This window comes from Panicum virgatum, chromosome 1K, assembly GCF_016808335.1.
Source record: "Panicum virgatum strain AP13 chromosome 1K, P.virgatum_v5, whole genome shotgun sequence".
Classification (NCBI taxonomy): domain Eukaryota; kingdom Viridiplantae; phylum Streptophyta; class Magnoliopsida; order Poales; family Poaceae; genus Panicum; species Panicum virgatum.
Window position 1 is genome coordinate 54,603,113 of NC_053136.1, and position 26,990 is coordinate 54,630,102.

Consider the following 26,990-nt stretch of genomic DNA (forward strand, 5'->3'; position numbering starts at 1 on the left):
CAAGCAGCGCGCGGAGCGAGGCGAAGGGCAGGGCCCGGCTCCGTCCCGTTCCAATGAAGGCCTAAGGGCAGGGCAGGCTCAGGGCGAGTGAGCGAGCGGCCAACCGGGAGAGCAGCCAGACCGAGCGCGCGCCTCCCGAGTCCGCGCGCGCCCACCACCACCACCAGCGCCGTACCCTACCTTACCATCAAAAAGACCCGCGCCGCTGGCTCTGGCTCCTCCTCCTCCGTCGTCAACTAACTAATAAAGAAGATGGCGTCCATCTCCCTCGAGGACGTCCGCAACGAGACCGTCGACCTCGTACGCCGCCGCCTCCTTTTGTTTTGGCTTTTGCATTGGCATGGTTTCCTTCCTTTTGCATGCTTTGGCTGCTGACACGGACACCGACTTGTATCGGCATGCAGGAGACCGTCCCCGTCCAGGAGGTGTTCCAGCACCTGAAATGCAGCAAGCAGGGGCTCTCCACCGCGGAGGGCGACAACCGCCTCAAGATCTTCGGGCCCAACAAGCTCGAGGAGAAGTCGGAGAGCAAGCTGCTCAAGTTCCTGGGCTTCATGTGGAACCCGCTCTCCTGGGTCATGGAGTCCGCCGCCATCATGGCCATCGTCCTCGCCAACGGCGGCGGCAAGCCCCCGGACTGGCAGGACTTCGTCGGCATCACCGTCCTCCTCTTCATCAACTCCACCATCAGCTTCATCGAGGAGAACAGCGCCGGGAACGCCGCAGCCGCCCTCATGGCGGGCCTCGCGCCCAAGACCAAGGTCCTCAGGGACGGCAAGTGGAAGGAGGAGGACGCCGCCATCCTCGTGCCCGGCGACATCATCAGCATCAAGCTCGGGGACATCATCCCCGCCGACGCCAGGCTGCTCGAGGGCGACCCGCTCAAGGTCGACCAGGCCGCGCTCACCGGCGAGTCGCTGCCGGTCAACAAGCACGCCGGCCAGGGGGTCTTCTCCGGCTCCACCGTCAAGCAGGGCGAGATTGAGGCCGTCGTCATCGCCACCGGCGTGCACACCTTCTTCGGCAAGGCGGCGCACCTGGTGGACAGCACCAACAACGTCGGCCACTTCCAGCAGGTGCTCACGGCCATCGGCAACTTCTGCATCATCTCCATCGCCGTCGGCATGGTCATCGAGATCATCGTCATGTACCCCATCCAGCACCGCGCCTACCGCGACGGCATCGACAACCTCCTCGTCCTGCTCATCGGCGGCATCCCCATCGCCATGCCCACCGTGCTGTCGGTGACCATGGCCATCGGGTCGCACCGGCTCTCGCAGCAGGGCGCCATCACCAAGCGCATGACCGCCATCGAGGAGATGGCCGGCATGGATGTGCTGTGCAGCGACAAGACCGGCACGCTCACCCTCAACAAGCTCACTGTCGACAAGACCCTCATCGAGGTGTGCGGCAAGGGCGTCGACAAGGACATGGTGCTCCTCTACGCCGCCAGGGCCTCCCGCGTCGAGAACCAGGACGCCATCGACACCTGCATCGTCGGCATGCTCGCCGACCCCAAGGAGGCCCGCGCCGGCATCAAGGAGGTCCACTTCCTCCCCTTCAACCCCGTGGAGAAGCGCACGGCCATCACCTACATCGACGGCAACGGCGACTGGCACCGGATCAGCAAGGGCGCCCCCGAGCAGATCATCGAGCTGTGCCGGATGAGCAAGGACGCCGAGAAGAGGATCCACGGCCTCATCGACAGCTACGCCGACCGCGGCCTCCGCTCCCTGGGCGTGTCGTACCAGCAGGTGCCGGAGAAGAGCAAGGAGAGCGCCGGCGAGCCGTGGCAGTTCATCGGCCTGCTGCCGCTGTTCGACCCGCCGCGGCACGACAGCGCGGAGACCATCCGGCGCGCGCTCCACCTCGGCGTGAACGTGAAGATGATCACCGGCGACCAGCTGGCCATCGGCAAGGAGACGGCGCGGCGGCTGGGCATGGGCAGCAACATGTACCCCTCGACCACCCTGCTCGGCGACAACAAGGCCGGCGAGATGGGCGGGCTCAACATCGACGAGCTGATCGAGAAGGCGGACGGCTTCGCGGGGGTGTTCCCGGAGCACAAGTACGAGATCGTGAAGCGGCTGCAGGACCGGAAGCACATCTGCGGCATGACCGGGGACGGCGTGAACGACGCGCCGGCGCTGAAGAAGGCGGACATCGGCATCGCGGTGGACGACGCGACGGACGCGGCCCGGAGCGCGTCGGACATCGTGCTGACGGAGCCCGGGCTGAGCGTGATCGTGAGCGCGGTGCTGACGAGCCGCGCCATCTTCCAGCGCATGAAGAACTACACCATCTACGCGGTGTCCATCACCATCCGCATCGTGCTGGGCTTCCTGCTGGTGGCCCTGGTCTGGGAGTTCGACTTCGCGCCCTTCATGGTTCTCATCATCGCCATCCTCAACGACGGCACCATCATGACCATCTCCAAGGACCGCGTCAAGCCGTCGCCGACCCCCGACTCGTGGAAGCTCAAGGAGATCTTCGCCACCGGCATCGTGCTCGGCACCTACATGGCGCTCACCACGGCGCTCTTCTTCTACCTGGCGCACGACACCGACTTCTTCACGGTACGCTCTTCTTCTACAACAGCAGCAGCAGCAGCATAATAACATACAAATCTGCAGAGCACTTTCGGCGTTCGGTCCATCAAGGAGAACGACAAGGAGCTGATGGCGGCTCTGTACCTCCAAGTGAGCATCATCAGCCAGGCGCTCATCTTCGTGACCCGGTCCCGGAGCTGGTCCTTCGTGGAGCGCCCCGGCGCGCTGCTGGTGGTGGCCTTCCTGGCGGCGCAGCTGGTGGCGACCTGCATCGCCGTGTACGCCAACTGGGAGTTCTGCAAGATGCAGGGCATCGGCTGGGGCTGGGGCGTCGCCATCTGGGCCTTCAGCGTCGTCACCTACTTCCCGCTGGACGTGCTCAAGTTCGCCATCCGCTACGCGCTCAGCGGCAAGGCCTGGAGCAACATCAACAACAAGACGGCCTTCGTCAACCGCAACGACTACGGCAGGGGCGAGCGCGAGGCGCAGTGGGCCACGGCGCAGCGGACGCTGCACGGCCTCAACCAGGCCACCACCGGCTCCGACCTCTTCGGCGACAACACCGGCTACCGCGAGCTCTCGGAGCTCGCCGAGCAGGCCGCCAAGCGCGCCGAGGTGGCCAGGCTCCGGGAGCTGCACACGCTCAAGGGCCACGTCGAGTCGGTGGTCAAGCTCAAGGGGCTCGACATCGACACCATCCAGCAGAGCTACACCGTGTAATATGCTACTCAGTAACAACAATGCCTGCCTGCCTCCTGGTTACATCATTGCCAATCTGCCATCATCATCATCATCAATTACCTACCCTACCCCCTGCATACAAATGCTGCTGACTGCTGAGTGCTGAGAGAGAGAAAGGGCAGGGGAATGAATCCATTTTCTCATTCCATCCGCGTCTCGGTTTCAGTTTCTTTAATTTCCACATAGAAATACAACATATATATTTTGAGTGTGTGTGTGTGTGTGCTTTCGCTGGGAAGAGAAGAGATGAGATGGGGACGGACGCTGGCTGCGTGTGCTACGTTTAGTCAGGTTTCTCTACCAGCGTTCGGCCTTGTTTTTAATTTCCTGTAACCTGTAAACTCTTCCTGAATTCATCCCGTATTGTAGCAGTCATCACCACCTGTTCCCCTGTGAATGCACACATCCTGTCTTGCAGTACTACTCAGCGTGGGCTGATTCTTTAACAGATCGAGTTGTGATGCAGAAAACAAACTTTGCAACCATGAACGGTGGTAAGTAGTACAGGTTCGGAGCCTTGGCTCCAAAGCTAAGCGCCTACATTGTCAGTCACACTGGAAAATTAGGATCACAGCAACACACTATTGTGGTACGGCTACACATCTTGCCATCTCCTCACAGGCCAGAACTTCATTCATCCATCCTTCTGCGGAGCCTGTGGGCCTCGTCCTCCTCCCAGGAAGGGGAGGCAGTTTCAGTGACGGTATACACACAGCAGTAGAGAGGACGCCTTCAATGTCATGGATGTGAATTCTCCACCCATCCACCGTCATCAAGCCTTTCGGACGATCACATGGCGCTCCCTCTTGTACTCTACTTCATCCCTTTGATGCATGATCAGAAGGGCTCTTCTGATCTGAAACATATTGGGTGACGAGATTATCAGAAAACCAGTGTGTATGACCTGGAGATTATTTCAGGCATATATTACCAGATACTTACAATGGATTCATTCATTCCCATCCTAGTTAGCTCATCAATCAGCCGTCGCTCAGATATGTGGCTTCCAATGCCCATTCTTCTTTTTATTTGTGCCTCCGCTTGCTGTCAGAACAAAATGGAAGGCATTCAGAAAATGCTAAATAGGTTCAAGAAATGAATTGTAACCTCGGGCTGCAATGATTAACCTTGATTTCATTTGCAATTTCTGGTGACAAGTTCAAATGCTCGTTGATTCCAGATCTTGCAGCATCAACGGTGGAAACATTGAATAGTCTGAATGCCTCTTCAACATGCTCTGGTGTGGCCACACTTGTCCTAAGAGTCATTCAGGCATCAGTCATGGGTAATGAAGCAAGTGAACTCATACCATAGCACATGAGAATGGATATACAAACATCTTTGAATTGTAGCATGTGATTAACTAGCACTTACAATCTCATCTTTGCAAGAGATTCGCTCAAACGTATGATGGCTTCAAGCTGCCGCACAGTAATGGGTATCGCTGCGGCCCTCCCTGTCTCGTGAGCTTGCTGTCTCATTTTCTGCAGAATGTATAAGATAAACACATATAAAGAGCTATTTCAAGGAAGTTTTGGATTTGAATCAGTAGCAGGAGTGACATCTGGAACAGAGAGGAATAGAATCCTCGAAAGCCAGTTAATTGTGTGAAAATGCCCAGTGTGCACCTGTCTAATCTCAACATATTTGTTTTGCAGCATCTCAGCAGCTTTTTCTGAAAGCCGTGGTTTGCAAGTAGCACGGCAGTACTCAATGTACCTATATATAAAGAAAATAATGCATAAGAAACCAAGAAAATAAAGTAAAGTGCAGGAAAGGCAGGACGAACCACACCTTTTCAGCCAATTTTCTCCTTCATTTGCTTCTGTGTTCTTGGATGAAGCAGCAGCACCACTGGCATGCACCTTGATAATGTGGCTTGCTATTCGCTGCAATTTTTTTAAGTTGCATTTAGTCTCTTGACTACCATAGAGAAGCTGAAGAAAAAAAAAGGCTTCATACCTTATCTTGATCATACATTCTGATATCTTTTACAATAAAGATTAGATCAAATCTAGAAAGAATGGTTGTCTGCAGATCAATATTATCTTGTGCAGTCTGGTGAACAGCAAGAGAAAAGTTGTCAAATCAATTGCTCATATATATGACTATAACAGTTACACTTTTTTTTTAATAAAATGAATACTCAGCGAATCAATTAAAAAATGTTCATTGACCTTAAGATCATCATAACGTCCTGCAATTGGATTGGCAGCTGCAAGAACTGAAGTCCTTGAATTGAGTACTGTTGTAATGCCAGCTTTGGCAATAGATATTGTCTGTTGCTCCATGGCTTCATGAATTGCAACTCTAGAATTACACAAGAGGAGCACTAGGTTAATAAGATTTCAGGAGAGCACACCAAAAGAAGAGAATATTATGTTTATTCCACAAGACGACAAGAACATCTAAACTGGTGACTACCTGTCTTCAGGTCTCATCTTGTCAAATTCATCAATACAAACAACTCCACCATCAGCCAAAACCATGGCCCCTCCTTCCAAATAAAACTCGCGCTGTAGAGGAAAAGAAATGTTTACAACCTTTGCAAACAGAGCTTTGGTAAACAACAAATGATTGAGTGAACCAAACCTACCGAGCTACTATCCCGCGTTACAGATGCCGTGAGACCAGCAGCAGAGGAACCTTTTCCGGACGTATAGACTGCAATGGGAGCTGTCTTCTCTACGAATTTGAGGAACTGTCGAAAAATAGACATTCAATATCACTCAATTATGGACATATGGTTTAAAATAGTAAAAAAAGAATCATAGGCATTAGTGTCAAATGACTAAACTGAATTACATTACCAATTCACACGATGCCAAAGCACAGGCGCAGATGTGAGTTTTATTCACTTTATTTTTGCCATAAAGTAAATTCTATGAAAATCAAACAAAACTTGCCTGTGATTTTGCTGTGGATGGATCACCCAGAAGCAAGACATGAATGTCCCCTCTCAAACGTACACCATCAGGTAGCCTCTGCAGAAAGAAGTTTAAAGCATAGCATGAGAACACTGTCAATTGGTAAATGGAATTAGGATTGCTTCTCTGAAAATGAGTCACTTGATAAGAACATATACCTTCTTAGACCCCCCAAATAACAAGCATGCAATAGCTTTCTTGACATCAGAATGACCATAAATTGAAGGGCCAATCATTGAGCAAAGCTTGGCATATGCATCTGGCCTCTGTGCAAATTCTTTGAATTCCATTTCCTACAAGCCAGCAAGAAAAATTAGCCTTATGGGTACATGTAACTCCCTTATTAATAAAAACCTTGAAAAAGGAATCACCTCGTCAAGAGTGAAATTGGAGGGTCCATTTGAATTATTGTCTCGAGATTGCTCCAAACCAACAACTCTAATGTAAGGCTGTTTAACACCAACAGCGCACTTCTGGCTGCAAAATGAATCCAACACCATCAATAGTCATGTATTTGGCCTAGTTAAGATCAATAAACAGGCAAAATAAGCTTCAGATTCGTCATACTTTGCGGATGCTTGGTAGACGCTGTAGATGCCAACAACAGTTAATCTAGTCCCTGGAACAATTGTCTGAACAAGGTGCCTATCTACAGACAGAAGCATATTTCTAGGAAGCTCACCAGTTGGAACATCCTAGCAAAAAGGAGGTCATTGTCAGTCACATTTACAACAGTACCCCACCAAAATACCGCTAACAGCAGATTGCTTTGACTCAAAACTACAATGAAGGAAAAACAACAACTAACCTCAGGATTCTCCTGCAATTTGAGGGTCTGGAGATCGACATACTTGCTCTTATCTGGGACAGGAATCCAGGGGTCCAGGGGGCAAGGCTCTTCTCCAGGCTAAGGGTAAGGAATTACATACGTACATAACTGTTAGTAAATAACCATTAACGATAGAATAATGCAGTATGAACAAGTCTGTTAAGAGGTTTGTCTGTCGCATGTGAGATTGTTTTGGAGTAGGTTGTGGATATTATTTATAGCTTGATGTAAAACAATCTTATTAAAGTTTTTTGCACCGGAACTTCTTGCTTGGATTTCAAGTCTAGGGAATAGTAGAATATCTCTTATGGCTGGGCAAGTCGCAGAATACTTAAGTATGACCGTAGAGGAATATACCTGAGGAACATGATCACACGATCGTGGAACAATAGCCCCGCCTAGGCCTGGCCTGCAAGATACTGTTCTGACACTCCGGCAGTTCTTGCAGAGAAGAGTTACATGGGTGGCCTTGGCTTTCACTCTAGATGCAGCAATTGCAATTCCAGCAATCTTAACCAGCTTCGACATGTAATCTGCCTGAAATTTCAAACAACGATACCGAAATGAATTCTCTGGAACACGGTCAACACCGTCACGTTTAGAATTGTTCCACTACTGACCCCAATCGATCTCATGGACAGGCACTTCTCCTTGGAGGAGAGGAAGATCTGGACATCTCCGGTGACGGGCTCCTCCATCTCCCCGGTCTCGCCGGCGACCTTCGAACGGAGGCTTGCGAGAACCTCGGCTGCAGCCGTCTCAAACTGCACAGACCCATATGTGAGTCATATACAGCTCCACGGTCCACGCAACTAACGAAATTTCTGAGAAAGCAACGCACCAACGGAAGATAATCAGCGGGCGACTTGCGGATCCTATCGGAGAGCTCGGCGTCGAAGGCATCTAGGTCCTCGATGGCGACGGTGACATGGTCGCGGTTGTGTACTAGGCTCTCACTGAACCAGATGAACACATGAATCAGTTTTGTTCCGCCATGGAAGAGTCACATCTGGGGAGAGAGAAAGGATATGAGAGCGTGATGAGGGCCGTACCGGTAGGGGAAGTCGCCGGTGGGGCCGGTGAAGCCGCGGAGGAACTCCTTGAACTTGCGGAGAGCGGAGTGGCGGCTGAGGTCGGCGGCTGGGTCGCCGCCAGGGCCGCCGCGGGGGAATTGCGCCTGGTCGCTGTAGAACACGGCGCCCTCGTCCCAACCCGACATGGCGGCGACGGCGACGGCGACGGCGGCGGCGGTTAGGGAGAGGGATGCGGGTGCGTGGGTGTGGAGTGTGGACTGGGATGGGAGGACGGCGAGGGGACTGGAATACGGGATGGATGGTGGCGGGAAGAGGGTAATGGAGGAGGGATTGGGCGGGAAAATGGTGGAGGTTTTGGCGGGAGGAGGGCTTGCTGGTTGCCTGTTCGGTAGGGTTGGCGGCGGCGGAGGGAGAAACTTCAGATCAGGCCTGTTGTTATGGGCCGAGCTGGTTTCGGGTAGTTGCCAGGCCTGGGTGAAATCCTGAACTGGCCCAGCAACAACAACCAACAAAAGATTTTTCTTTCCATTTTTTTTTCTAAATTCGAGTTATTAGGATCTAAAGGAAACAAAACAACATCCCTACCAGCAGTTATATTCTTTTATATTTTTCGGAAACAAAAGAAAAATCATATATCCAGCATTCGACAGACATGTTTATAGATAGTTCGGTATACAGTGACCGAACTTGTTGCTTGACGACATACCTCTCCACTTGTTTCTTGCAGAACTTGTTGCCTGACCACATAATCCATAATGAAATTCGTTATACCTTTTCCTTGAAATTAGTACAACCAGTTTGCATGTAAACCGTGTATACTCTATGTTTCAAATTGTACATCATTTGATCTAAAAAAAACTGTACATCATTTTAGCAAACCTAGATACATAATTTTTACCATGCATCTAGACATAGTGTTTATCTAAGTACATAGCCAAATCTATATAGTATCTAAATTTGCCAAAACGACTACAATTCAGAAGGAATGGAATACTGTATTAGCTAGATCTGCTTATAAATGAGATATCATCAGCGCATTTTAACACTGGGATCATTTCCCGACACTAGACGACTTGGTATTTTAAACCTGGTTCATGTAAAAAAACACAAAAACAATACATAATAGATCTCGTCAAAAAACAATTGCAATTAAATTCGATGAAACCTTCTTATCCATCACATCTATATATTTTTTTACTGAAGCCATATGCCAAGATTTACTGAAAGCTTGGAAAAGCATACATGTAATGAAGTCGCAAAAGGAAATCGAATAGTGAGCTACTCACTCCGTTCCAAATTGTAAACCATTCTAATATTTTTTGGAGAGTCAAAATACTTCAAATTTGACCAAATTTTATGCAATAAAGTACTAACATTTATAATTTCAAATAAGTATATTATTAGATTATTTATTAAATAGACTTTCACAGCATATGTATTTGGTTCCATCTTTGTAATATTTTCTATAATTTGAATCAAATATAAAAATAATTTGATTTTCCAAAAATATAGAATGACTTGTAATTTAAAACGAAGGGGGTAAACAAGACTCTCAAATCAAATCAACTCAAATGAACTACTCCATACTTAGGCAAGGATCAAGTTTTGAACTACTCGAGGATTCGAGGATGATTTGTGGAGTTCTGCTACCATTTGCCCTCTCCGTAGCGTCGACCTTTTGGAATTTTTACTGCTGTAACCTCGATCAATGGTTTTATCAGGGTCAAAAACCAGCGGCTCTCACGGTTCTCCACTGGTTCCAGGATTTGGAAAGGCAAAAAAAAAAAACAACACGCAAAATCCGCCCCGCTCAAGTCTCAACTCCCAGTTTGTGACGAAGTTAGTGACGGAGAGACCGAGGCCATCGCCAACTCCGCGTGATCCGACAAACGCAAGCGACGAGCACCATCCACCGACCTCTTCAGTACAGTAGTAGCAGCAGGCCACGCCTCCGATCCGCTGCTCCCTCGCCGTCCGGAGATGGCCTCCGCCGCCTTCGCCCTCACCTCGCCGGCGGCCTCCGCCGTCGCCGCCCGGTCCAAGGCACGGCCCGCCCCTAACCCTCACTCCCTACCCATTTACTGGTTTACTGGTCCGGGGTCTGAATGTCTTCTGTGGTGGCTTATTGATGGGCGCAGGTGCTTGGAGGGGGAAAGAGTCAGGGGAGAAATGGCTGCCGCGTGGGGATCACGAGGAAGGTGACCGCCTGCTGGCCTTTCTAATTGCTCGTACTGCTTATTTAGATCGTGCAGTTGATTTGTCGAATTGCTTGGGTGCTGTAGCATGAGATGCCCATGGCCATGGGTATCGTCGTGTATGGTCTGTGAATTGTTAGTCATCAGTTCCTTAATTAGCAGTTCATGAATTGGGACAACTTATAATAGCTTTTGTGAATTCTAGTCTCTGTAATTTCCTATGTTATCAGTTACTGTAGGTTTCTAGGACATTATCTGCCTTCTCATATGTTGGGTACGCAGCAGAATTGTTCTGCTAATCATTGATCTGTAAGCATGTCATAAGATCGTCGACTTGGAATGGAGGATCTACTTGCGTTAATAACTTCTGCAAGAAAAGATATGCTCCATACTGTGTTTGTGCATGCAGAAAATATCATAAGTTCACTTATGAACACACAACTGTTGGAGCTTAAGTGCTTTCACAGCATAAGCAAATAATTATCGTAGGGTCCTCCTGAAAGGAACTGACGACCTCATTTCATGATAAACAAAATGACGCACCAAGTGCTGTATAGGAATGATTATTGTGTTGGTTGGTACACACTAGAATTTCCTATGCTGAAGCTAAGACACATCACTATTGACAGGCTAGCTAGTTATGCAAGAATTTTCTTTTTCATTGAGGGTGATGTTTTGTATTTTTGTCGCCTTTATTTAGTGTTTGGTCCTGCAATCCTGTCTGAAGCTTGGACATCTCTTTGCGCAATGATGTGATTTATGCTTTGAGTTATGATTGTTCTTTTCTTGAATGCAGAACTTTGGCCATGTTATGATGGCCCTTGCAGTGGATGTTTCTCGTTTTGAGGGAGTGCCAATGGCTCCTCCAGACCCAATTCTTGGGGTTTCAGAGGCCTTTAAAGCAGATAAAAACGACCTGAAGCTCAATCTTGGTGTTGGTGCCTATAGAACAGAAGAGTTGCAACCCTATGTCCTCAATGTAGTCAAGAAGGTGAACCTAATCAGCAGCAGCATTTTGTGAATAATAGATGTTCCTGTCATCATGTTCTCTTTTGCTTGCTGTAGGCTGAAAATCTTATGTTGGAGAAAGGAGAAAACAAAGAGGTACGGTGGAAGTTCGTAATTCAAGTTGCATGGTCATAAGAATTCATTTCTCCTTAGTTTGTGTTTGTTTTATGTATGTGAAACTGAAGGAAACTTATGGATTATGGTGCAGTATCTTCCTATTGAAGGCTTAGCTGCATTTAACAAAGCAACTGCAGAGCTACTGCTTGGAGCTGACAACCCTGTCATCAAGCAAGGACTTGTATGTACTATGCTGCACTTGCTGCCGATATTGTACCATTAGGGTTTTATGTAATGGCTGCTGATAGTGAGGTGTTTCCTTTGCTTCTTTAGTTTATTTAATACTCTTCTTCTGTAGGTTGCTACACTTCAATCTCTCTCAGGCACTGGATCGCTACGACTAGCTGCAGCATTTATACAAAGATACTTCCCTGAAGCCAAAGTACTTATATCATCACCCACGTGGGGTATGCAACTATTCTTCACGACTTACATGCAACTCACGAGTCATGAGTTTTGAACTTTCGTTGTTTTTCGTGTAGTGTCTTGTCAATCTGACTTTGAATTTCATTCATTCTGCATGTTAACAGGGAACCACAAGAACATCTTCAATGATGCTAGGGTACCTTGGTCAGAGTACCGGTACTATGACCCCAAGACTGTTGGGTTAGATTTTGAGGGAATGATAGCTGACATTGAGGTACTTAGATGTCCTTGCAATAAAATTCAGCATTGTTATTTCCACTGACATTAAGGAGTAATGCTTTCAGCAATTAGGGCTGCATACATCTAAAGATTTTTTTTAGTTTTCAAAATGAATAATTTGCTATAAACCAATCGATTGTTCATTATCCACGCATTTCCTCTTTGCACAACAGGCTGCTCCTGAAGGATCTTTTGTTCTGCTACATGGTTGCGCTCACAACCCAACTGGAATAGACCCAAGTCCTGAACAATGGGAGAAAATTGCAGATGCTATTCAAGAGAAAAAGCATATGCCTTTCTTCGATGTTGCATATCAGGTGTGTATTTTTTACTCGTGTACTTTGTTTATTGTTTATCACAATTTGCCTCCTACTGACTGATTCGTTTTCTTTTAGGGTTTTGCCAGTGGAAGCCTTGATGAAGATGCATCTTCAGTTAGGCTTTTTGTTAAGCGTGGCATGGAAGTATTTGTCGCACAATCTTACAGCAAGAACCTTGGTCTATATGCAGAAAGGATTGGGGCAATAAATGTTGTTTGCTCAGCACCAGAAGTTGCAGATAGGTAATATATATATTTTTTTTCTTAATGATTGCCTGCCAATGTGTGCGATAGTTGCTTTATATGCAAAGTTTACAACAATCATCTTCCTATGCTTACATTGTGAAGGATGTTTTTGTCTGACATTCTATGCTTGCTTGCTTGCAGGGTAAAGAGCCAGCTGAAACGTCTGGCACGTCCCATGTACTCGAACCCCCCAATTCATGGTGCTAGGATAGTTGCCAATATTGTTGGTGATCCAACTATGTTTGGTGAATGGAAGCAGGAGATGGAACAAATGGCTGGGCGGATCAAGAATGTAAGGCAGAAGCTCTATGATAGTTTGTCTGCAAAGGACAAGAGTGGCAAGGACTGGTCTTTCATTCTGAGGCAGATTGGCATGTTCTCTTACACTGGATTGAACAAAGCACAGGTAACACCGTTTCTACTTCTGCATATGTACATGCTATTCAGCTCACTAATTACTGAAACATAAAAATCATACACTCATGGTTTCTTTCTCTTTTTATTTGAAGAGTGATAACATGACAGATAAATGGCATGTTTATATGACCAAGGATGGTCGGATTTCGTTAGCTGGACTTTCCCTGGCTAAGTGCGATTATCTTGCTGACGCCATCATCGATTCTTTCCATAATGTCAGCTAGATAGAGGCCTGAGGTGAAGCTATTCCGGTTGAGACCTTGGACGCTTGGCTGGGATTTTTGGGTCCTTCCAGCTATAATTTTCAGGTGTATTACATCCAGTGTAATTTGTACTAATAATTTTTTGTCATCACAGCAAAACTCAAGTGCCTGGCTACATGTAACAGTAGCACGCTATTTACAGGATCGTAAAACTTAATCGAATAATGGCATTGACAATGTAAATTACGCCTCGAACATTCACGTTTTGCATGTTGCCTGCTCGATGGCCGCCAAATGGACGGTGCGGGCTCCAGAATTTTCCTTAGGAGCTTCGATTTATGCATTTTTTGTGGTAAATTTTGATGGTACGGCTGATGTGTTTGTCATTTGTGGCGAGTTTGATGCAAGCTTGTCGCGGGTTGTGGAGGGTATCCTGCAGATCCAAGTAGCGACAGGGAACTGACTGAGACATATCATTCGATCAAGATTCCTCTTTATCTTGGTGTCGCCATTCCACCTAACTGATTGATTGGCAGACCTCTTGCCTTTTTCCCTTTCTTGCCGTGATTTCTGCATCCGCAGAAAATTGCCCAAGGTTTCATTCAGTTTAGACAATCGTCAAGCCTTCTATTCTGCCCCCCCCCCCCCCCCCCCCCCCCGTAAAGAAGTCGCTGCCGATGCCACGTACTCGCTGAGTCGGCCGTGATCGCAGCCGAGACCCAGCTGCGGCGGCGTGTGGTCGCCGTGCCGACCCCCGGCTCTGGTGGCCGGCGTCCCTCCAGCGGTGTTCGCGCTGTGTCCGTGCCGCACGCGTTCTGTCCAGTTGACGGCTGCGACGCCGGGGAAACAGGGAAAAGCGAAGGCAAGTGGGTGGAGGTGGCATGCGGTGCACGTGAGCGAGCCGAGCAGACGCTCCCATCCCATGTCGGCATCACCTTTCGCCTGTGTTCGGCTGGTGGGGTGGGGGCTGCTCCCAGCAGCAGCGGCAGCAGCACGGCACCAGCACCAGCGAGCAGCACGGCACCAGCCCCCTACCCCACCAGCCGAACACAGAATCGTCTCCCTGTCTGTGCCCCCACAACCTGACGTGTCCCGCGGCCTTGCTTTGAGCCAGCATGATGAACCCGTCAAACCGATACCCCTCCTCACGCACCTTTTGTGCCCAGCGTCTCCCATGACATGTGGGCCGAAGCGGAAATGGCGGGCCCACGGCAGCGCAGAGTTTGGTCGCCAAAGGTGAGAAAGGTATTGGGTGCGGGGTGCCGTGTCTTCTCTCTCACCTCGGCACTGCCTGCGGGGCCCACCAGCGCATAATGACAAAGGCTAAAGGGGTGTTAATCTATGCGGTGATCGAGAGGACCATAGAAGATAGTGAGATTACGGATGGGAAATTACACATTTTTTATTGTCTGGAAAAAGGAAGATGCTTTTTTTTAAGAAAGGAAAAAGGAAGATGCTGCCAAATGATGCTAAACCTTGTTGTTACAGGCCACTTGGCAAAGGCGATTTTTCTTTTAATTTTATACGCCAACCACACCCTAGAGATGCCGAGCATCAAGTGTGAAGGAGGAGAGGATTATTGGAGGGGTTTTATAATTATGGTGGGTGGGATTAGTAAATGAGGACGCGCCGGCTGGGCCCTGCGTGCTTGCTGGGAAACCGCCTCGCAGGCCGCTGGAACGCCCACCACAGCTGTCGCTTGACCCACCACCTCCTCCACTTGCCCGGCTCGCACGGCAACTGCTCCCATTTTCTATCTTACTCTCTCCGTCCTAGAATATAAGTGTTTTTTTATTTTTACTGATCACATTTCATCATTTGTCTTATTTAAAAAAAAATTATAAAAACAATTATAATATACTTAAAATATATATGATGATAAAACATGTCATAACAAAATAAATAATATTTTCACAAATTTTTCGAATAAGACGAATAGTCAAATGTGAATCGCAGAAGTCGATAAATACTTATATTTTGAAACGGAGGGAGTACTTTATTTTTTTTCTCGTTTTGTTTTAGTTTCTTTTGTTGCCTTGCCCCCGTCTCCTCTTTATGCCCGAGTCAAGGGAAAGTTTGGCGCAATGTTTCCAACGAATCCCAGTACTGCCACGACTAGTGGCTTTTAGATGATGAAAATGAAAATGACCCAAGAACATTAGAACAATCATGTCTTGAGTGCAACCACACCTGCTTTCTTCGTATCAGTGAGGTACTGAGGTGGATATTTTTCCGTGATTTCTATTGGTTTCCTAATACAATCACAGTAATTCTGACACGATCACACCCGGTCAAACTAGACAGACGGTTGACGGTACGTCGGTACCAAACCGCCATCCCGCCAATGGCACATCATATAATTTTGAGCAACTCAAAGGGCGATTCGCCGCTTCCTAAGACTGACTCCAACTAGACCTGGGCATCCTCCGGGCCGGGTCGGGTTCGGGGTCGGGCTAAAAAAACCCGGTGTTTTTTCTAGCAGCCCGTGCCCGACTCGACCCGGTGGCCGGGCCGTAAAATTGAGCCCGCACCCGACCCGACAGCTAGTCGGGTCGGGTCGGGTTCGGGTCGGGTCGGGCCGGGCCTATGTAAAATGTCGGGTTCCTTCGGGTTTTTCGGGTTTCGGGTCAAAATTTCTAGCCCGTGCCCGGCCCGTCAGTCATACCGGGTCAAAAATTTTGACCCGAGCCCGCCCATCAACACTTCGGGTCGGGTCGGGCTATTTTCGGGCGGGTTGGGTCGGGTCCGTCGGGTCGGGCAGCCCATGCCCAGGTCTAACTCCATCAGCGGACATGCATTTTGGGGAGGCAAACTCGATTTGCCTCACGTGAACAGTGACACCAAGAAGCCATTTTTGTAGATGACTCCAACAGCGGTGCCAAATCGGAGAAGCAAATCGACCTCCGCCGCAGCGCCGCTCGCCCTCTGCCTCGACCCGGCCTCCGTGCACGCCGACCCGCCTCCATCCGCGCCGGCCCCGCCTCCCTCCCGCGCGCCGGCCCCGCCTCCCTCCCACGCGCCGGCCCCGCCTCTCTCCTGTGCGCCGGCCCCGCCTCCATCCCGCGCGCGCAGGGCTAGGCCTCCGCCTCCGCCGCCGGTAGCCGCGGGCCGTACCGCCTCCTTCCCTGCATCCCATCGCCGGGAACGCCGTTGATGTCGCGCATCTCCAGGTCCAGCACGGTGTCGAACTCGACGGCGAGGACGTGGTTGGTGGCCGGAGCGCGCCGCCTGCTCCTCGGCGCCCCCCTGCTCCAGCGCGGCGGCGCAGAGCTCGCCTGCCCGCGGGGCGGCGCTGCTCGCGCGCGGAGCACGCCCGCCCAAGGCCGCGGCCGGGGAGGGAGAGAGCCGCGTAGGGAGGGCGCCGGCGATGGAGGGGGTGGAGGAGCGCCGACGGAGGGCGGATCTGGCGATGGAGGGCGGAGGGCGGATCGCGGCGGAGAGCGATGGAGGGGGCGTAGGGCACCGGCGATGGAGAGGGTGGAGGAGCGCCGGCGGAGGGAGGAGGGGTGCCGGCGAGGGAGGGAGGGAGGAGGGCCGCGGCGAGGCGACGAGAGGCGGAGAGGACGAGGGAGAGAGCGAGGAGACAACAGCAATTTGCGTTGGAGGAGAGAGAAGAAGTATTTTTGCATTGCGATTCGCCTTCAACGCAAAATGGCTCTCCGTTTGCGATGTCTGTTGGACGGGATGACTAGCGCGCACAATGCCGAGCTCGAGCGGTTGGCCTCAGTCTAACTGCACCAAAAGCCGATGCGTCGCACACGGCACACGGCCGAGCCAACCCGCGAGAGTGGGCCCGCTCAACAAAGGCGGGCGGTGCCAGAACCTGGCCCACCGCGCACGCGTCACGGCATCCGCGTCCGTCCGCGCCTGCATCCGACGGCGCCCGCTCGCGGCCACGCAAAATAAGGCCCCGTTTGGTAGGGCTTCGGCTCTTCCAAAAACAGCTCCGACTCTGGCTCCTCAAATGGAGCGGCTTTTCTGGTGGAGTTGGAGCCGTTTTAGAAAATATTTAGCAAAACAGCTTCACTTGTTAGATTGATGTGTAAGCCGCGTGAAGCCACGATTTCATGGCTTCACCTTGCCTGTGTAAGCCGCCGCCGGCTTCAGAACCGGCTTCACACGTGAAGCCGGTCCCGAAACAAACGTTTGAGAGGGCTTCACCTGAAGCCGCTGGTGAAGCCGCCGGTGAAACCCTCCCAAACGGGGCTAAAAAAAATCTCCTCCCCAATCACCCGACCGACCGAGCCCCAGCGGAAACGAAAATAAATTAAAAATCGTTTTATTAATTTCCGAGACGGAATTCTGGCCACGCACGCATCCCTGATCCTCCGGCCCATATAAGCCGCCTCATCGCGACCCGTTCCGCCTCGCCTTGCTCTCTCCCCTCCCCGTCTCTTCCCTCCCCGCCTCTCTATTAGGGTTAGCGCCGCAGCGGTGACCTCACCGCCTTCGCGTGCTCTTCCTTCCTTGCTTCCTTTGGTTCCGAAGTCTTCCCCCGTCTCGAATCCTTTTCAGTTGACCTGATCCGGCGGCCATGGCGACGGCGGTGCTCAGATCCCATGACGCGATGAACAACCGGATGCATCTGGACGCGTTCACGCCGTCCCCGACGAAGCCCCGCCGGCGCCGGAGCCCCAAGCCGGCGGGCGCGTCCTCGCCGCCGCCCCCTAGGGCCCCCGCGGTAGCCTCTCCGGCGCCCAAGGCGGCGGCGGTGGCGTCACCGCCCGTTAAGGCGGCGGCAGCGGGCCGCCGCTCGCCACCGGCGAGGCCGGCTGCTCGGAAGCAGCCGTCTCCTACGAAGGAGAAGCCCAAGCAGCGGCTTGTTATGGAGGAGGTCCGGATCCTCAAGCGCGGCGAGGAGCCGCCTTCTCCCGCCCCAGCCCCGGCCCCCGCGCCGGTCTTGGCAGCGCCCGTGGCGAAAGCCGCTGCGGCTGTTGACCAGCGCGTCGTCCGCTCCACTGGCCGGATCGGGCCGCAGGTGCCCGCCGTCGTGCCTACGAAGAAGATCGTGGCCGACGCGGCTGGCTACGCGGGCCCGGCGTTTGCTGCCGCGGCGCCCGAGCCGAGCTCGCTTCCCATGCCGGCTTTCTTCCTCCGGCGCGCTGAGTCCGAGGCCACGCGCGGCCTCCGCTGCCTCCTGCGCATCGGCGAGGTCGCCTGACACGGCCCCCACAGGCCACCGCCGGACTAGCGTCCGCTCCTCTGAAGTCGTCGCCTTTCTGCTTAGTCTCACCTCGTCTCCCTCGTCTCCGGTGGTTCCCGACCTTGGGATGGATCTATGGATGGTTTAGCGCCTGATGGGCGATTGGATCCGATGGAAAGCAGCTCCGGATCAGATCAGATTCCCGGTAGCCGCTCCGGCAACCTCTTCCGGTATTTTTTCAGAGGAAGGGTTGGGGAACGAGCAACCGGTGGTTGGATTTGGTGGTGGTTAGGTTCACAAGTCGCTTGCAGCTCGGTTCGCTTCTCTGGAAAGCTGATGTCTTTAGGTAGAATAACTAGGCTGGTTGGTGGATGAAGGGCAGGCTTGTGGATGGTTGCTTTGTTCTAGATGGTGTTCGGTAAATTAGTGTGTGAAATAGCTGTTTGGTTTAGGTGATCTGTTAGTGTTACTGGACGACCTGAGTGTGATTCAGGTTAGGTTATCGTCGCAATAATTGAAGGTTTGGTGTGCGTTTGATCAGGAGTAGTGTTTTGTGGTAGGGTGTGTTAGTCGAGTCATGAATTAAGTTATCAGTTCTGTGGTATTAGTGGTCAGGTGAAGGTCCTATGTAAGATATATCTCGTGGTTATCTGTCAATTTAGCTGTGATATATATATGTGATATCTATCTGTCAGTTCAGTTATGAATCTCAAGGCTTCTTGCTTCTTATGTTCATGCTTCCATGGAGGAATGGTTTACTTGTGTATATATGATGATGAATTGCGTCGAGTTCAGTTAAGCGGTCAGCTCCTGGAATTGAAGGGAGAAGCATCTTCCGTTTGGATTACTGTTCGAGTTAAGTAAACTTTGCTTGGATTTGACTCTTGTTTGGCGTGCTTGGTGCTGCGGTAATTGCTCCACCGAAGAATTCAACCAGTGCACGCAACATTCTTAGGGAAGCAGGCGCCTAATTCTAATGGCGAAACTGCACGATCAGTCCTGAATCAAGCATATCGGTTGGGTACTTTCTGATGTTGAGCGGCAGAGCATTACTGGAATGGCAAACTTCCACATATACCAGCCCGTTTTCAATTTCGTTGACGGTTCGTGCGCGACCAAACGTGGTCGCGTCCCGGTTTGAACCATTCTTGTTTGGGATAGTTGAAATGTTGACCAGCCTGTTGTCGACTGCCGAAACCTTTTGCTCGCCGTGGTTTTGACTCCGAATTCGCTCACGGCTTTGACTCCGTCCATCTGCTGGATGCTGCAGGAAGCCTGAAGAAGCGGCCTCAAGGCAGCCTTCCTCCACCCGGCGGCCTTTCCATGCTCCGGCGGCGGCAGGGAGTTAACCGCCGCCCTCAGCACACGAGCGTGTCGCTCGGTCGTCCTGCAGGTGCAGAACCGCTTCTACGAGAGTATCTTGTTTGGCTGCCGACCTCTTGTTTAGGCCGGGTCCGCTGAGCTGGTGCTGAGCAAGAAGCGTCCTCGTCGAAGCAAAACTCCCTCATCATGTCCATAGAGCTTCTAGTCTCTAGAGCGGTTAAAAAATGAGCAATCCAGCTTCTAGAGCTTCCGTTCCGGGCGTGGCTCGTGCCAGCTCCTCCGTCGCCGTGACCTCATCCTCCTCGATCAGGACACCCTCCTCCATCCACAGCTTGCGTAGCTGCAGATCCATGTGCCGAAGAACAGATCGGCAGGGGAAAAAATCTTGAGAGGGTCCCACCTCCCTCTGGCTTGCCACGCTACCTGAATAGCTCCGCCTAAGACGTGAGGACGCCTATACCTGATGTAGGCTGTAGCCGCTCGAATGATGCTCGTAAGTTGTTCGATAAAAGAGCGCTATGATTTGGAAATCCCTCTTTGCCTTTTCCTCCTCCTCTGCTTGCTTGGACAAATTGCTAGCGCATCCTGCTCGCCTGCCCGGGTGACTGCCATGGGAGTTTGCGAGCACACCAAGCTAAGCTTGCAACGCTCATGAACATTCCGTCGGCATGCATGATCAGCGAAGGACATAAGTGCAGTGATTGGCATGTTCTGCGGAGTTGTACAAGATTAATGGTCATAATAACACTTATAAGATCTAAAAAAAACACTTGTAAACGCACTAAGGACAACAAAAAGTCACAGCTATAGTGCTGGTTCTTGGCTCAATTATACTAATTATACCATAAATTTTACACTAACCTGCGTTGTGCTGGTTCTTCAATATGGTGGCACAGGGTAGGTAGGTTGGAGGAGCTAGCTGAATCTTCGTGTGACATTTCGTCAAGACGTTGGTTAGTATCTCTGATAAGGTTTCTTTCTCATTTTGCCTACATAACTTAACTTAAGCACTGTGTAACTTTCAGTTTATATGATACACAATTTTAAATTTAAACTATAAGATTATAAAGGAATTATGAACTGTTCGTAGGCAATTAAGCAATAAAAAATCATGATTCACGTAAATCTAACTGCACTGTCATAAAATGAGATCCTATCTTCAAGCTGGCTGCAGATTTATTGCCAAAAAATATCAGATAATAAATAAGTATGAACTATATATATAGTTTTGTTCATAAAAAATAATTCATATTCATGCATGTCCAAAAAGCAGAACATGCAGCACTGTCATACTTGCTATATATTCTCCCCAGTGAGGCATCATCACAAAATATGCAAAAGATGTGTACTGATGTCGTTGTAAACATAAATACAATAAATCAAGAATTACTATTTCTGCTCACCTTAATCTGTTATCAACAATGGTGAATCTGCTTATTAAAGACAAATAATAGTATATTGGGCTGGTAATCCATTTGGAAATGGATCACAGTTCACAAGCTTGAACTGGCCACGCGCGTTTGTTTCTAGTAAATAGCATGTAAATATGCTTCATTTTTCTAAGTTAACCCGACAGACCGCCGTGAAATCAGCAAAATGACAATCAAACAATGCACTAAATAGAGAGATGTGTCATTTCCTTGTCTCCTTAATTTGCTATGGAAATCCCTATATTTCAGGACGGATGCAGTAGCACTCAAGAATTATCAGGCCTGCCATTTGCAAATGCCACGCGAACTAATTTCAGCGCTAATTGGAAGAACTGAACTGTAAGCCACAGTACACAATCTTTTCAGCACTGCCATTTGCCGAAGCCTGATGCATCATACTGGATAACGGTGAACAAATAGGCCTTGTTTAGTTCGCGAAAATATTTGGGTTTTGACACTGTAGTACTTTCGCTGTTATTTGACAATTAATGTTCAATTATTGACTAATTAGACTTAAAAAATTCATCTCGTACTAATCAGTTAGATTGTGTAATTAGTTATTTTTTTCAACTACATTTAATGCTCAATGCATATTTCAAAAATTCGATATGACAAATACTGTAGAAATATTTTGGGAACCAGTTTACTTCCACAGAGCTTTTAGCAACGTCAAGCTATCAATTTCAAATGTCACACGACGTGAACTACTAAAGAATCACCATTGATACCAGGACTATGGTGCTCAACCTTCGTTTTGCACATTTGCTCACGAAAAACTCAACTAGCTCGCGCAAATGAGATTTCTTCTTTTTTAAACCTGAGATTTCTTCTTGAAGACCAATAAAAAGGCAAAATCACATCACGAAGCCACTTCTTGAGGTTCCCAGACAGTATTGAACTCACCATTTCCATTGGGAATGGGGACGGCCGTGCTCGTCCTATGCGATACTCCGGTCCACAACGTGGGCACCTGGCAAACTCGCCAGACCACAACTATTGCCATGGAAAATATTAGGTACGAGGATAAGTACTAAATGAAGTCTATTTATTCGTGTAAAAAGATTTATAAATAGATTTTATTTAGTACTCCGAAATATTAAGATTCTCTTTCAAATTTTTTTGGCAAAGTGATCTAAACACAGCAAAGTGGGAAGCAGAATGACCTCGGTCATAGTTAAAAAAGCATCGGCTCTGATGTAAAGCACAACAGAGCCCACGAGATCATCTAGTGAAGAGTGAAGGTCAAAAGATAGATACGAGATTCAGAAATCATGAAGCAAGATAGCAATCCTAAAATTGAACAAGCAATACCCTGAAATCATAAAGCAAGATAGCAATCCTAAAATTGAACAAGCAATACCCTGAAATCATAAAGCAAGATAGCAATCCTAAAATTGAACAAGCAATACCCTGCCTCACGGTTAAAGCAGATTTCACAATTTAATGACAATTTTGGGAACAATGGGAAACACCATTGACAGCCACTACCAATTTTTTTTGTACTTCAGGACCCATATTGTTCTAATCTTTATAGGCATGTTGCTGTAGCAGGGAACCACACCCCAGCGTTTTGGATTGTAGCAACTAGCAACAACCCCGTGACACATGGGGCTTCAAGGGAACCATAAGATGCATCTAACACATTAGGAAAACATTGCAGCATCGAGAGCACTGGACCACGACTAATCTATCCATGTAACAATAAAAAATGAGAGACATACAAAATGATGGGACGGCAACTTTATTAGCAATATGCTACAAGGTTAGAGCAAGATATATGGTAGACACCGTCAAGACTCCGAAGGTTCTCCAGCTTGATTCAAAGCTAGGGATGCTGAACAATTTACTAATTGTCTGGTTCACCAGAAAGTGAATGTTATTTCACAAGTAATGACTGTAGAAATGAATGGCAAAAATAGATAAAGCCAGGATACTTCGGTGACAACTCGCGGCCTATTGGGCCCCAACAATGGGCACATACATAAATCCATAAAGTACGTGGAAGTTGTCTAGCAATCAAGAACTGTGGAAAGACCATCTACAGACTGCATGCTGTCTGATGCTCAAAATCAAACTGATACATCACATAGCAGTATAGCACATACATATTCATGACGACAAAACAGACAGATTAAATAAACTCAGGAATATTGAAAAGAAGTTCTGGGAGGGGGGAAACAGCATCGTATCATCACAATTTGCAGCAGCAATGTGGAGCTGCAAGGATCTATTAGCATGGAGGAGATAATTGGATATAAAATTTCAGGAAAAACATCACTAAACATAACTTGAAGCAGATATGATACTAAGCATACAATTTGATATAATAATGGCAGACTAAGCAACTAAAATAAGACAACATGTGAATAAAGCAATTCATTCTATTACATCGTGCATGCTGCTAACACCTCTTCATAAAACCCATTGATGAACCCTAGTAGCCCTTACAATAGTTATTTGGGCTCTGTATACCAAAAGATGACATGAACTAAGATTTTTGTGACTACAAACATTTCAATGTCCACTATGCTCCTCTCAATTCAGTGATCCACTCGTCAGCAGGAAGAAAACTTAATCCGCTTTCACTGATGAGAAAAGATAGTGGACGAAGCAGAATGAAGAAATAAACCCAACTGTGCCAGTTGCCAGCATAATAGCAATCACCATGAAGAGCGAGTAACCGATATAGAGGGTTGCAGACACTGGTCCACTCAGGCTCTTGAGGTCAAAAACGAGATAGTTGATCGAGTATAAGAAAATGTAGATTGCCACTGATCCAGATGAGAAGAAAGATTTCCACCACCACTTCCAATCCTCAACGCACAGGTGCATGTATGTCAGAACAAGTGAAACTTCAGCGCAGACAATAACCAGGAGCAGCAAGACGATGAAGAGGAATCCAAAAACGTAGTACACACGCCCCATCCATATGCTTGACATGATGAAGAAGAGCTCAATGAATAGAGTGCCAAAGGGCAGTGTACCAGCACCAAGAACCAACAACCAGGATGGGTACTTCTGAGGTGGGATTTCACGAGGGATCTGGTTCGTGCGGACAGGGTACTCAATGTGTGGTGCCTTAGCACCAAGGAATCCACCAACCAGTGTGAGAGGCACTGAGATGCAGAACCAGAGCAGAAGCAGCACAACAAACAATGAGAAGGGGATGGCACCGGTGCTTTGGCTTCCCCACAGCAGGAAGTTAAGTGTGGTCAGGATCAGGAATGCAATGCCGGGGAAGAAGCAGGCTACCCGCCACGAAACACCCACCCACCCAGAGTGATCCCCGCACTTGATTGTCTTCCATACACGAACACCAACATACCCAGCCAGGATTCCAAGGACCAGATAGAAGAACAGCATGCCTGTGATCAGAGTACCACGGGAGGCTGGGGACATGAAACCAAGTGCCGCAAACAGAATGGTCACGACCGCCATCCCAAGGATCTGAACGCCGTCACCAACCATGACACAGAGCAGCATCGGGCAGCTTGGCGCCCGGAAGACATCACTGACCACAAGCTTCCACCCAGACAGCTCCTCATTCATCTGCGCCTGCGCCTCGCTATCAAGCTCCTCATACTTGGTCAGATCACGCCTCACAGTCCTCAACAGTATGACAAACACAATACCAGCAAGGAAGGCAATCACCATCAGGGAGTTGAGAATGGAGAACCAGTGCACCTTGGCCCCCTCCATCTTCAGATAGGCATCCCACCTCGATGGCCACTTGATATCGCTCTCCACGAAAGAGACCTCATAAGTGTAGACGATGGGCTCGTTCTCCTTGATGCTCATCGACACGGTGGTAGGGTCGCACTTGATCTTGCTGGGGTAGCGGTCGTACATCTTGTGCGACTTGACATCCTCCGGATTGTGCTTGATGCTGCACGGCACGACCTCGAAGCCAACCACCATCCAGCCAGAGTTGCCAGCGCCTCCGTCCTTGCCCCCGGCCGGGATGACGTCGGCGGCGTCGGCTGCGCCCATGACGCGCGCGACATTGGCGTCCTCGTACCTGTGGACGAGGACGGTGAACTGGAGGTGGTTGAAGACGTAGTAGTCGACGCCGACGCGGATCCCGACGGGGTAGCCGGTCCAGCGCAGGAAGTAGTCGTCCTTCTTGGTGTAGCGGATGGCGGGGAGGTTGTCGAGGATGAGGTTGACCTGGTACATCTCGTCGATGCGCTTCTTGAGCAGCGCGAAGGCGTCGGGGGCGAGCGGCGCGGAGCGGCAGAGGAAGACGTCGGACTGGTTGGTGTACATCTTGAAGCGGTAGGGCGAGTTCTCGATGCGGTCGCCCATGAGGAGCTCGCCGAGGTTCTCGGCGCTGTCCTTGACGCCCTCGGGCGGGACGCAGAAGGGGAGGCTGTAGTAGCTGAAGGGCATCTCGGTGTCGATGGAGGTGAGGGAGTTCACCTTGACGTTGAGGAGCTCCCCGGGGTTGTACTTGTGCGGGTAGCTCCCCGGGAGGTAGAAGCCGCGGGCGCCCGGCAGCGCGGAGAGCAGCAGCGTGGCCGCCGAGGCGGCCGCGACGAGGAGGAGGAGCGCGCCGAGGCGGGCCATCGCTGGTCTTGGATCTGGATCGGGGGGGGGGGGGGGGGGGGAGGGGGTGCTTCGAGCTCTAGGCGGATCCGGGCCGCGGTAGAGTTGGGTGTGGCGGCGCGGTGGTGGTGGTGGTGGTGGCCCTGCTCCGGCGAGGAGCTCGCCGGAGGGAAGGGGGGGAGGGGGTGTCGGAGGCGGCGGAGCAGATCTGGGGGCGGGGGTGGGGACGAAATGACACGGGGGAAGAAGCGGGTCGGGGCCGGTGGGGTGGTTTATACGGCGTGATGCGCTCCGTCGTGGAAGCGAACGGGGACGATTTTGGGCGTGTGGAAGCTTCCGTCAGGAATTCCCCGCGTTGCCCCTCTGCTGCTAGGGGTTTTGCTGCATGAAACTTCTCTGATGCCTTTATTTTTTGTGGGACGTTTGGAGAACTTCGTTTTGAAATTTTACGACACTGTTGTTGTGATTTACCACTTGTGTAACGCATTCGGGAGTCTGCAAAATCGCCAGGATTAGTGCACAAGGCGTTGAGGCCTCCCAAGCCAAATCTCCCGGGATGCTTGTGGCTTCTTGATGAGGCTTGTTCAGAGGACAATGCAAATATACTGATGCAGAGAGAGCCGATGAGAAAGTAAAAAATGCAATGCTGTCCGGGTGTTCAGATCTGGGATGTCACTGTCGTGACGGGCAGATGGAGATCTACTCTAGTTTCAAGTTTGGTGCAGGGTCAACACTCAACAGGCTGCCCATGACTAAATCCATGAGCGTGCTTGTTGATTGGATTGGACCTCGGTTATCTTACGGCAGGCTGCTGAATTCCATTACTTAACCAAACCCACCCCCGTTTGGCTTTGTTCGGGCTCTCTCCATGACTGGCGGGCGATTCGGTGAGTGTGTGTGTGTGTCTGTCTGTGTGTCAATTGGAGCCCAACACAACGCTGATTGCCTGGCTATTTGGCGGGTACTCCGCTGTTCTTGTTCTTTTAGGTGCATTTTGTCGGTTCATCCTTCTCCGTCAGCGTTCCTTGCATTCGCATCAGCAGTGATCCCTCTCAATGATGCTGAGCGCATTCGACAGAAACGTCTCCTCGTCAAGGCACCCTGCTACCGCTACAGGAACGAACGAACGGGATCAGGAGACGAAAAAGATTACGCCATGACCAAGCTTAAAACACGGCTCCCGAGTGCCGACGGGACCAGCTCCAGTGGTCCAGCCCTGCCTCCTCGGTGGTTCAGGCTTGACTCGATAGTCGCAGGCATTGTCGAACGGGCAACAAACTCTGATGATGAGGGAGCAACGGCGCACCATGGTTTGAACC

General features: G+C 50.0%; 5 protein-coding genes across 5 annotated transcripts; 3 read left to right on the forward strand and 2 right to left on the reverse strand.

Annotated features, from left to right (window-relative positions):
• Positions 1-435: 435 nt before the first annotated feature.
• LOC120645088 (ATPase 8, plasma membrane-type-like) lies at positions 436-3,503 on the forward strand. Its single transcript, XM_039921837.1, has 2 exons — positions 436-2,576; positions 2,634-3,503. The coding sequence occupies exons 1-2, from the start codon at positions 555-557 to the stop codon at positions 3,267-3,269; spliced, it is 2,658 nt and encodes an 885-aa protein (XP_039777771.1). The 5' UTR covers positions 436-554; the 3' UTR covers positions 3,270-3,503.
• Positions 3,504-3,725: 222 nt separating this feature from the next.
• LOC120645097 (DNA replication licensing factor MCM5-like) lies at positions 3,726-8,963 on the reverse strand. Its single transcript, XM_039921847.1, has 19 exons — positions 8,099-8,963; positions 7,888-8,002; positions 7,667-7,810; positions 7,404-7,583; positions 7,026-7,124; positions 6,785-6,912; positions 6,589-6,694; positions 6,376-6,510; positions 6,197-6,274; positions 5,887-5,991; positions 5,715-5,806; positions 5,468-5,600; positions 5,253-5,348; positions 5,085-5,179; positions 4,919-5,009; positions 4,665-4,774; positions 4,418-4,547; positions 4,233-4,334; positions 3,726-4,146 (listed from the first exon to the last, which is right to left on the reverse strand). The coding sequence occupies exons 1-19, from the start codon at positions 8,263-8,265 to the stop codon at positions 4,063-4,065; spliced, it is 2,190 nt and encodes a 729-aa protein (XP_039777781.1). The 5' UTR covers positions 8,266-8,963; the 3' UTR covers positions 3,726-4,062.
• Positions 8,964-9,848: 885 nt separating this feature from the next.
• On the forward strand, positions 9,849-13,555 carry LOC120645105 (aspartate aminotransferase, chloroplastic-like). The gene is made up of 11 exons (XM_039921856.1): positions 9,849-10,123; positions 10,219-10,278; positions 11,072-11,266; positions 11,341-11,379; positions 11,492-11,581; positions 11,699-11,807; positions 11,931-12,040; positions 12,219-12,362; positions 12,441-12,607; positions 12,752-13,016; positions 13,120-13,555. The coding sequence occupies exons 1-11, from the start codon at positions 10,061-10,063 to the stop codon at positions 13,249-13,251; spliced, it is 1,374 nt and encodes a 457-aa protein (XP_039777790.1). The 5' UTR covers positions 9,849-10,060; the 3' UTR covers positions 13,252-13,555.
• Positions 13,556-17,579: 4,024 nt separating this feature from the next.
• On the forward strand, positions 17,580-19,086 carry LOC120645110 (alpha carbonic anhydrase 8-like). The gene has a single exon (XM_039921866.1). The coding sequence runs from the start codon at positions 17,765-17,767 to the stop codon at positions 18,389-18,391; it is 627 nt and encodes a 208-aa protein (XP_039777800.1). The 5' UTR covers positions 17,580-17,764; the 3' UTR covers positions 18,392-19,086.
• A 4,295-nt stretch (positions 19,087-23,381) lies between these two features.
• LOC120645116 (transmembrane 9 superfamily member 11-like) lies at positions 23,382-25,839 on the reverse strand. Its single transcript, XM_039921879.1, has one exon. It carries the CDS (start codon positions 25,690-25,692, stop codon positions 23,698-23,700), a length of 1,995 nt encoding a protein of 664 aa, XP_039777813.1. The 5' UTR covers positions 25,693-25,839; the 3' UTR covers positions 23,382-23,697.
• Positions 25,840-26,990: the final 1,151 nt, after the last annotated feature.

What these genes read in the sequence shown, in the direction of transcription:
- LOC120645088 (XM_039921837.1), top strand. Translation starts at nt 555, where the DNA reads ATGTGGAACCCGCTCTCCTGGGTCATGGAGTCCGCCGCCATCATGGCC. An exon ending in ACGACACCGACTTCTTCACG is followed by an intron (nt 2,577 to 2,633) that starts GTACGCTCTTCT and finishes ACAAATCTGCAG; the next exon opens with AGCACTTTCGGCGTTCGGTC.
- LOC120645097 (XM_039921847.1), bottom strand. Translation starts at nt 8,265, where the DNA reads ATGTCGGGTTGGGACGAGGGCGCCGTGTTCTACAGCGACCAGGCGCAA. An exon ending in CCAATTTCACTCTTGACGAG is followed by an intron (nt 6,511 to 6,588) that starts GTGATTCCTTTT and finishes GCTGGCTTGTAG; the next exon opens with GAAATGGAATTCAAAGAATT. An exon ending in TAACGCGGGATAGTAGCTCG is followed by an intron (nt 5,807 to 5,886) that starts GTAGGTTTGGTT and finishes TTTCCTCTACAG; the next exon opens with CGCGAGTTTTATTTGGAAGG.
- LOC120645105 (XM_039921856.1), top strand. Translation starts at nt 10,061, where the DNA reads ATGGCCTCCGCCGCCTTCGCCCTCACCTCGCCGGCGGCCTCCGCCGTC. An exon ending in TATATCATCACCCACGTGGG is followed by an intron (nt 11,808 to 11,930) that starts GTATGCAACTAT and finishes GCATGTTAACAG; the next exon opens with GGAACCACAAGAACATCTTC. An exon ending in GAATGATAGCTGACATTGAG is followed by an intron (nt 12,041 to 12,218) that starts GTACTTAGATGT and finishes TTTGCACAACAG; the next exon opens with GCTGCTCCTGAAGGATCTTT.
- LOC120645110 (XM_039921866.1), top strand. Translation starts at nt 17,765, where the DNA reads ATGGCGACGGCGGTGCTCAGATCCCATGACGCGATGAACAACCGGATG.
- LOC120645116 (XM_039921879.1), bottom strand. Translation starts at nt 25,692, where the DNA reads ATGGCCCGCCTCGGCGCGCTCCTCCTCCTCGTCGCGGCCGCCTCGGCG.